Source organism: Coffea eugenioides, chromosome 2, assembly GCF_003713205.1.
Source record: "Coffea eugenioides isolate CCC68of chromosome 2, Ceug_1.0, whole genome shotgun sequence".
NCBI lineage: Eukaryota > Viridiplantae > Streptophyta > Magnoliopsida > Gentianales > Rubiaceae > Coffea > Coffea eugenioides.
Genome location: NC_040036.1, coordinates 15,265,079 through 15,274,668, shown reverse-complemented (window position 1 = coordinate 15,274,668; position 9,590 = coordinate 15,265,079). Strand labels below are relative to the sequence as shown.

The 9,590-nt window shown below is 36.0% G+C and overlaps 2 protein-coding genes across 3 annotated transcripts; both read left to right on the top strand.

The window, feature by feature from the left end:
• Window positions 1–3,247: 3,247 nt before the first annotated feature.
• LOC113763085 (anthocyanin regulatory C1 protein-like) lies at window positions 3,248–5,087 on the top strand. Of its 2 annotated transcripts, XM_027306787.1 has the most exons (3): window positions 3,248–3,512; window positions 3,632–3,761; window positions 4,192–5,087. In XM_027306787.1, exons 1-3 carry the CDS (start codon window positions 3,380–3,382, stop codon window positions 4,979–4,981), a joined length of 1,053 nt encoding a protein of 350 aa, XP_027162588.1. In that variant the 5' UTR covers window positions 3,248–3,379; the 3' UTR covers window positions 4,982–5,087. The 2 variants fall into 2 exon arrangements, with proteins under 2 accessions (XP_027162588.1, XP_027162589.1); XM_027306788.1 differs by lacking the exons at window positions 3,248–3,512; window positions 3,632–3,761 and adding an exon at window positions 3,797–3,993.
• A 1,721-nt stretch (window positions 5,088–6,808) lies between these two features.
• Window positions 6,809–8,782, top strand: LOC113757687 (cytochrome P450 71A9-like). The gene is made up of 2 exons (XM_027300832.1): window positions 6,809–6,989; window positions 8,466–8,782. Exons 1-2 carry the CDS (start codon window positions 6,809–6,811, stop codon window positions 8,780–8,782), a joined length of 498 nt encoding a protein of 165 aa, XP_027156633.1.
• Window positions 8,783–9,590: the final 808 nt, after the last annotated feature.

Here is a 9,590-nt window from a genome sequence, read left to right as displayed (position 1 = left end):
AAAATTCATGATTTTTTGAAAAGTTATTCGCCTAGACGGGTAATGGTTCAGTCCCCTCCAGGCTCCCCCCTCCTCCCCTTAACCCTTTGGATCCCTCCTCCTCCTAGTATAGAGTAGGAATAGGTGTAGGTGCAGAATAGAATCTATTATATCTGGCGGAAAAAAAAAGACAATCCAGTGATATTAACCTAAAATAGGAGGTCTCCAACGTGAGCCTGATTGGCTAATTCTGTGCTGTCCAGAAATGAGAAACAAGTGCACGCATTTCACATTTGACAATTTAAGAAGGGTAATATTTATTGTTGAAGAAATGTTCTTCCAACTCCAACTTATTTTCAAGAACTTTCTACATAGATAAAGGTATGCATTTTTAATTAAGGATTAATCTTTCTTACACTAACAGTATATACATTATCTACATTTGATGAATGACAACTATATAAAATTTAAATTTAACTTTTACATAGATATCATGAATCCAACGGTGATAATATATATACAGTCGGTGTATATAAAATTTACTCTATTATTAAAACAGAAGGATATAATTCCAAATTATAAGAGTCAGGATGGAGTCCATAGGAATTACGTAGAGACAATGCACTACTTGACCGAAACTTTCTTATTTTTTGTTTTCAATTTCATCAATTTAAAATAATGGTGTTTAATATTTCTGCAGCTTGAAATTGACGATTCCTTGAGGAAAACTTGTCATCTTGTATTAGATCATAAAAAATCTTAAAAGAAATATGTCTCGGAAGATCATAAGACATTTTTGCTTGCATTCTGGACAAAAATCTAGTACAATCATGCTCGTCTTCATAGTGCGCGAAAGGAGCATCCTAGAATCCGTTCACTTCATTTGTTATAGTCGAGGACCACCTAAAAAACAAGAAATAGTCGAGGACCACCTAAAAAATCACATGCATTTGTTATACGTTGACAATATGGACAAAGGGAGGGAGAACCTTTCAACACGTACGATGAATACGGTCCCTTTTAATTATGAGATGTACCGCATCGGATGTGTGGAGAAAGAAAATGAGTGATGTATGAGTTTCGGCCGATTGAATTATTAACGGTTTTTTTTTTTGTTAATTATTTTGAACTCGTAATTTTAGTTTAGAAAAGAGTTATTGGGTCAATTCGCTGAACCTAAGGTGTTACAAGTAGTATCACCTCAGGGATCAACAAACCCAGGTGTTCCAAACTATTTATTTTCGCATAATTCTTCCATCTCATAAATATGGGTTCATTTTATTTGTATATTTGTATTGTTTGATTTTAAAAAATGACAACTAATTTGTCATTTGGTATTAACGATGATAAGTTCTAGGAAAGAATTAGTAACTCGAGTTAGTCGTTTGAATAGTATAATATGTGTCATTTTGGATTAATTGAAGGATATTTGAGGAAAGTACTAAGCAAAATATAGGAGTAAGTAACTATCCTATTTTTCGCCTTTAAAAAAAACAATAATAAAATTATCCTACTTGTCATTGACACAAGAAAAGCATAAATTCAGTACCAAAAAAAAAAAAAAAAAAAGTTGAAATATCTTTCACATTCTTGGTTCCGCTAAAATTTGTAACCCCAATATTTGTGGAGACTATGGTATTTTAAAATCTCGTAATGCAAGCCTTAGTTTAACTAGGTATAAATATTAGGAAAGAACCAAAAGAATAATTTGAAAATTTCATATTACGAGAGTGTTCTCATTGGATGAGAACATTCTTACTGTATATTGTACTAAGAAGAAATTAAAATATTTTGAGGAAGATATATATATATATATATATATATATGCTTACGCAACTGTAAAAATAAGAATTTATCTTATACAAACCAATAGTGTATATACTAGCGGATAAAAACGTTTACAAGATAGGAGTTTTTGTAAATCTTTTTGGTCAGAATAGTTGACAATATCCTAAGAATTAAATATATAGCTTATTGAACTTTAGTGAGTCAGACGTTGAGAAATAAATTGTGAAAGTGTATCCAAAGACAACTACGAAATGCTTTCATTATTTGAAATTTGGCAAGCATGCAGATAATTGGTGTTCAAAGCAACGAGAGATAATTTCAGGAACCTCTTCCGAGGTCTCTAACACCTTCACTTGGTTCTCCTAAGGTTTACCTCCCCTATTTTGAGTTTTACTGCAACAACGTCAGTTCATTTCCACAAAAATTTCTATCTTTAGTCTATTTGTGTAAGCTGAACAGGGACTTATGAATGTCCAAGTTAATCACGTATCATTGTCAAAAGCTTCTCATCACGTACGCTATACATATAAAATCAAACATGATCTTTGATGGCCTTTGATGGATAGTTTACTGAGTGTTTGATAAAATTGAAATCTGAAATCTAAAGTTTGAATCTATTAAATTATTAAATTTGTGGTACTAAAATTTTAACATTTGGACATATTTTGAATTAAGTGATAAATGAATAGTATATCACTTATTTTAAAGTAAGTTTTGCATAAGAAAGTAAGTGCTACTTAATTAATTAAAATTAATGTACTATTTTTTATCATCAAATGCGCATGAATGTATTAGTAATACTTTTTTTTTTTAAAAGGAATGTATTATATAGTACATGAGTCGGTTAAATTTAAGTACTCAGTTAAATTATCAAAACACTTGGTCCCGCCCATCGGATACGGACACAGAAACCGTGTTGAGCCTTCTACCTTTACTTTTGGAATGTACGCTGCTGCTGCTATGCAATAATTTAGAATCTCGTACGACGATGTCTCCTTAAAAAAAAATAAAAAGGAGTATGACGATGTCTCCTTAACAAGTAAACCTCCAAAACATTGGCAACGGATGGCGGGCCGGGGAGGTGTACCTGCCCCCAAAAGTTTGGGAAATTCTATTATGTTCCCCTTCTATTGACATTATCTTCCTCTTCCCCCACCCACAAATTCTTACAACAAAACTTAACATTTAAATCCTTACTACCCCAAACTTGTGCTTCGATTTCAAATGCAACAACGAGTAATTTTATAGATGCATAATAAGTGTTGCATAAAACAAATGATGTTTTAAAAAACATGAGATATTTCTAGATATATATTTGGTAATTCGATCATTTTTCGATGAATTTTTTAAATTTTGACTTATTGATAGATATATATATATATTTTTTTGGTTTGAGTAGGATTTGTATTACAAACCATACATATGAAAAAGACCACTATAAATGTGCACGCATTCCTCTACCATTCCGGGAGAACGAGTAGCTATACTCACTCCCGCGATCTTATTCAGTGCCCAAGGCCACTCACGTGTCTCTCTTGGCACAAGAATCCATTGACACAGTAATAGTCGTTCAAACTTTCGAAATACACGCACAAGAAGGAAAGAAAGAAAGATGGGGAGACGCCCATGTTGTGCTAGGGAAGGCTTAAACAGAGGGGCTTGGACACCATTGGAAGATAAAATGCTAAGAGACTATGTCCAGTCCCACGGCGCAGGAAAATGGACAAGTCTTGCCAAACGAGCAGGTCAGTTACTTTGATCAGATTAAGTGCATGATGATTGAGGTGCTTGATAAGTGTTTATAGTGGAATAAAAAAGCTAAAGTCTTGTATTACTCGGTGTAAATTAACTGGCGAAAAACTAGGTCTCAAAAGATGCGGGAAGAGTTGCAGACTTCGTTGGTTGAACTATCTTAGACCTGACATCAAGAGAGGAAACATAACCGATGATGAAGAGGACCTCATAATCAGGCTACACAAGCTCCTTGGAAACAGGCCTGTCATTTCACCATTCATGTTTACTTTTTTTTTTTTTTTTCAGCAACGATACATTTGTATAACCTATTCTATCCTAATTTAGGAGAGGGGGAGCCTAAGGAGACTGATATGTACGTTTTACATTTTGTTCGCATTCTGGCACCGGTAACGATACCTTTTTCTGCGTGATGTGCAGCAGATGGGCCAACACGTACTTCTACCTAATTTGTCGAGATTTGACAGTTGTTAGGTATAGGCTTTTAGGATTCTTAGACGCTGTATCTTTGAAAGTCATGGACGTATATAAAATTCTTTCAATTTCCTAAAAATTGGGCTCTATACTTGGGGGAGAAAGTGTATCATGCGGAAGTGAAATCACAACATCTACAGCATTCCTATGTTCCTAATTCCTATCTTTTAGTTAAGGGTCATCAGTGTTGTCTTGCAGGTGGTCTTTGATAGCTGGAAGGCTTCCGGGACGAACAGACAATGAGATCAAGAACTATTGGAACACCAACATCGTCAAAAAAATTCAAATTCAAGACGGCCAACACTTAGCTAGCTCCTCCAGCACAAAACGCAAACCGTCATCAACTAGGTCCAGATCAGCAGTACTGCAAAATTTAACGAGTGCTGACAAACCACCAAATTCAGAAAAGCTTGGATCCTTCTGTACTCCTGTGATCCGAACCAAAGCTAGGAGGTGCACTAAAGTTTTCATCAACGCACACTTGCAAGCTTCTGCAGGTGCAGAACAAGGTGGTATTATTATGGCGGTGAAAGCTCAAGCTCCACCGCCCAGCAGTGATGCCAAAAACAACTTCAACAAAACTCCTACTGGTCATAACAACACCGTTGGTCCGGAGCCACCTTCAGGTGGGGTAAAGGAATCACTACCAATTTTTCCCGGAGAAGAAGGCTACTTATCGGGCTTCATGATGGATTTCGAAATCGAGGAGAAGTTCCTTTTGGATTTTCTCAACACGGATTTCGGGGGATTCGAACACGAATTTATCGAGAGAGTAGCAGAGGGTACCAACGGTGAGACCAATGATGAGGTTGGGACCGCGGGAGTGGCACAGGGTACCAACATTGAGACCAATGATGAGGCTGAGGCCAACCATTTTTCTCCCAACTCTTGTCCAAGATGGCTTTCGCATGATGATCGTAATCATGCAGATCTTGGTTCCATCACAACTCTTCTTGATCCTGCATTGGTCTGGCATCATGACAACTAATAAATCATCTTGGTAGAAAGATAGGAGATTATTTGGAATAACACCTATAACACTTTATGTGAATGATTCATATGGGAATTAATAAAAATTTATATTTATGATGCAAGTATGATAATATTTGAAATTTTTTTTCCAAATTATGGTATCCAAATGGACCCAGTGTCTCGAGGAGGTCAAGGACCTCTCAAGTTGATCAAGTCGAGGACTCCGTGTGCATAATTGTTTTTTCTTTTCTTTCTATTTTACTTTCTTCGTGTAATTATTTCAACCTCCTTTTTCTTAAGGAAATCACCGAGAAATGGTGGGGGTTAGTCGGTTAGGCATAAATTTCGACTTATTTATTAAAATTTTTTTAAAAAAATACATGATAAAAAAGCTATACCTCTTTATTTAGAGTAACTGAAAAATTAACAAACTTTTAAATGAAATTAACACGCACCGCATTTATTTCCTCTTCCTTTCTTCTTGTATTTATGTGTAACTTTTTGATACACAAACAGTCGTCATATGCTAATTTATATGTGTCGGTGGTCCAATGTAACAGCACGTCAAAAAACATGAGTGTTGAAGACGGCGGCGGCGGCGGGACCAAGAAGGCTGCGTTTGACGTTTGGCCCTGTTTTCACTCTTTGATAGTAAACCTCTTCCCCCCCCTCCCCCCACCAGGGGGGCGCCCCTTGTTTTCATAACAAAAGCGGAAAATCCTCGACAGTCATCTTCCAACCAATAGCTAAATAGTGGGATTACAATCCAGCAAAAGAAAAGATTCTTGCTCGGCCCCCTCCAAAATCTGCACGTCTATGCCGCTCTGCGTAGATGTGCTTGATTCCTGCTGCTTGGAATGACTCCATCAATTTCCTGGATGAGGTGTGATTACCCCTTTACCAACTCTAGAGTGATACAGAGTGAGCTATTTCCCCCAAAAGAATTCTGAATGAGTTGTATCATGCTAAAGAAATAATAATAATAATAATAATAATAAGGGTAAATTACTAATAACCCCAATATAGTTTTGAATATTGATATAAGACCCCAATAAAGTTTCAAAATAAGCACATAATCCCCCTTTGGTATAAAGTGAAAAATGAATGAAATATACCTCCGATTTCAGCCTTTGAACCAAATGTGCTTAAAAAATGTGTGCAATGAAATTATAATATCCTTTTTAACTCATATGCTTTTTTGCATATACGTCTATGGTTTTACATATGTTCAAGTAATCTTCTTATGATTTTATACAAAGTGTTTAAAACCTTGTTCTATGTAGATATTTTGAAACATTAGAAGATTCATATGATAATACACGAAACTACAAGGAGTTACTAGTACTTTTCCCTAATTAATTATAAGCCTATCCTATTTTACTACTTTCGGCCAAATAAGTATCTCTAAATAAATTTCTTATTGCATTCGACTAGGCTCATTCAAAAGACGACAAACATCCCATCATGGAAATGATGCCACAGAGGCACTGGTCTGCGTAGCATTTCTCAGTCGAAACCCTATCATTTGCACGTACGCTATGGTGAATATTGGGGGGGGGGGGAGATGAGAAAAATAATAGTCTTGGAGTTGCTAAGTGCAAAAAGAGTGCAATCTTTTAAGGCAATTTGTGATGAAGAGGTGTCTTCAGTGGTCAACACAATACTATCTTGTTCACCAAATATTCCTATCAACATTAGCTAACTGTCTTTTACCCTCTCCAAAAATGTTATTTGTCGTCCTGCTTTTGGTCGTAGTCATGGTGGCAATAGCGGATTCCATGCAATTCTTCATGAACCACAAAACTTGCTAGTTGAACCCAATATTGCTGATTTTTTTGAATCGATGGAATGGCTTAACAAGTTTAATGCCATGGATTCAAGGCTCGATAAGAACTTCAGGGAGCTGGATGATTTCTTTGACAAGTTAATACAGGAGCATCACGATCCCCAGAGAATTAAACCCGACCACGATGATCCTGTTGATGTATTGCTCCGAATCCAGGGAGATGCAGCCCAAGCAATCAGTCTAACCAAAATAAAAATATTAAAGGAATACTTATAATATGCATATCCTTAATTTTCTCCCTTCTTTTATTTCCTTTTTTTCATGAAGTATTTGTATTCGTGTAAATTATATAGGGTGGAAACGAGCTCTGAGCAATCTTTAGCCTTTGTTTCTCTGTAACATTATTGATTTTCCTGTGCAGTTCCACCCATTTTTCAACAATTGAGTTCTCAGATTCGGTCAACTCTTCAAGTAAATAATACTTCCATATCTCAAATGATTCATAATTTAGTGATTAATCCAAATAAACATCTTGATATAATTTGAAAATACATTTCTCAGTCACATGACTTGGTCTATAATACTAAAACCCAACATTATACTTTTCTAGCTTCATTTGATCTCGTATATTCTAACACTGGTGCAGATTTCATGAATGAAACTATGATTTTTCTTAGAAAAAAAAAAGAGCTTGATTTGATCTTTATAGCCTGAACGCACACATAATTTATAATATCTATATTCGTGATTGACTTGACTATCATCGGAGCCAAGCTAGCATAAGATTTTATTATAACCACCTCAAATGGAGCATATTTTGCTTAATTTTTAATCTAGCAAAGATCCATGTTAGCTCACATTAATAGTAAAATTTTGATTAATCTATGACCCTATCTATAATTACCTTTTACCTAACTAGAAATATTATAGTTCACCTCATGTTTAACCTATACGTCTAGAGCTTATACATACACACACACATACATGCACATAGATATATTTGAACTAGCCAACCATTAATTAAGTTGAGCATTACAAGACATTCTTGTAGCTGGAAGTGATAGTTCTGCTGCAACTTGGTCATAGCCAAGGGAGGAAACAATTAGGAATCCAGTGGTGAAAAGAAAAGCTCAACAGCAAGTCAAAGAAGTCATCAAGGAAAAAAGAAAGGTGGAAGAAACTGATCTTTCAAAACTCACCTACCTAAATCTGGTAGTAAAAGTGTCATTGAGACTGCATCCACCCGCCCCTTTACTTGTTCCTCCAGAAACTCTTGAGAGTTGCATGATAGGAGCATAGTTGTCAAAATCGCGATCCGGATCGTAGGATCGTACGATCCTACGATCCGGATAACCAAAATCGATCCGGATCGTATGCAGAGTCGCATATCATATTAATTTTTTGCAGGATCGTATAGAATCGTAGCAGGATCGTGTAGGATCGTGCAGGATCGTTCAGGATCGTATAGGATCGTAGGATCGTAGGATCGTACGATCCTACAATTTTTTGTAAATTTGTGAAATACGAAGCTCCATTTTGCAAATAAATGAAAATATTTGTGGTATATTTGTAATTTATCAAAGAATTGCAACCTTTAATTGCAATTAAGAGCTTTTGGTAGGATCTTACGATTCTACGATCCGATCCTACGATCCGATCCTGTGAAACTAAAATCGATCCTACGTAGGATCCCGATTTTACAAACCTTGGATAGGAGGGTTCCAAATTCGGGTCAAAACAAGAGCTTCAATTGCTACTGACCCTACATTCTGGGAAAAGCGAAATGACTTCAAGCCAGAAAGATTCTTGAATAGCTCTGTGGATTCCAGAGGGCAAAATTTTGAGCTGATCCGGTACGGGACAGGGAGGAGTTGTCCTGGAATTGATTTTTCTGTCCCAGTCATTGAGCTTGCCGTTGCTAATCTTCTGGCTCTATTTAATTGGTCACTTCGTGAAGGAATATTTACTGAAGATTTAGATATAGAAGAAGCATTGGGACTCACAGTGCACAAGAAAAGTCAAGTGAAGTAAAATTTTTGCTCATTTTTTACTTGCAATTCGAATATGTAGTATGAACTCTTTTAATGGAATGGAAAACATGGTAATGAATGTCGCGATGGCGTCTCAAAATAATTATACTTCTCTTTTTCAAGAAAATTTTTCAAGGAAAATGAACACAATGTGTATGCAACTGACTTGTGGTAGTGAATAGCAGGGCAATTCTCCTTAGGCATGATGAAGTATGCATTTGCATTGACCTCATGCCACAGGGAGGATTGCACTGTTATTCGTACACCACATTTTCCCTTAACTTCAAAGAAAAACTTGAGCTCGAAATGCCACAGAAATTGGAGACTGCTTCTTATAGAAAGAAGGTCCGCACCTTAATTTGGATATGCCACAGAAAGAGTTAGCATATGCCAGGACAATTCTTTTACTCATCCTTGGTTTTGATTCCCTCCATCACTAGCGATCCCTTGTGCAAGACTTTTGTATGTCTACACATTTTTGCTTTTTTGTGATTTAGATGCCCTTTTGACGAGCATTGAAAGAATTGAAATCGTGTCTTCATTTTTACGAGGATTTATTATATATCTTTGTTTGGAAAAATGGATAGAGATTCTTCTCTTTAATAATAATAATTAAAAAAAAAAGCATGCCTGTAGTAGGATTTGTCTCTGTAATATTAATTACTTTGTTGCTAATGCCGGGCTGTCTTCCTTTCGATTATATTCCAAATCTATGCATAATTCTGTCCGTACATTACCTTAATGTCGACATGCATGCATGTATATGGACAGTTGTTCTTGAAAGTTCGGGGGCTGAAATTGAAGCTAGA

Coding starts and splice junctions, on each gene's coding strand:
- LOC113763085 (XM_027306787.1), top strand. CDS start 3,380: ATGGGGAGACGCCCATGTTGTGCTAGGGAAGGCTTAAACAGAGGGGCT. Junction 3,513..3,631: donor AAGTCTTGCCAAACGAGCAG/GTCAGTTACTTT, acceptor GCGAAAAACTAG/GTCTCAAAAGATGCGGGAAG. Junction 3,762..4,191: donor CACAAGCTCCTTGGAAACAG/GCCTGTCATTTC, acceptor GTTGTCTTGCAG/GTGGTCTTTGATAGCTGGAA.
- LOC113757687 (XM_027300832.1), top strand. CDS start 6,809: ATGGAATGGCTTAACAAGTTTAATGCCATGGATTCAAGGCTCGATAAG. Junction 6,990..8,465: donor AGATGCAGCCCAAGCAATCA/GTCTAACCAAAA, acceptor AACCTTGGATAG/GAGGGTTCCAAATTCGGGTC.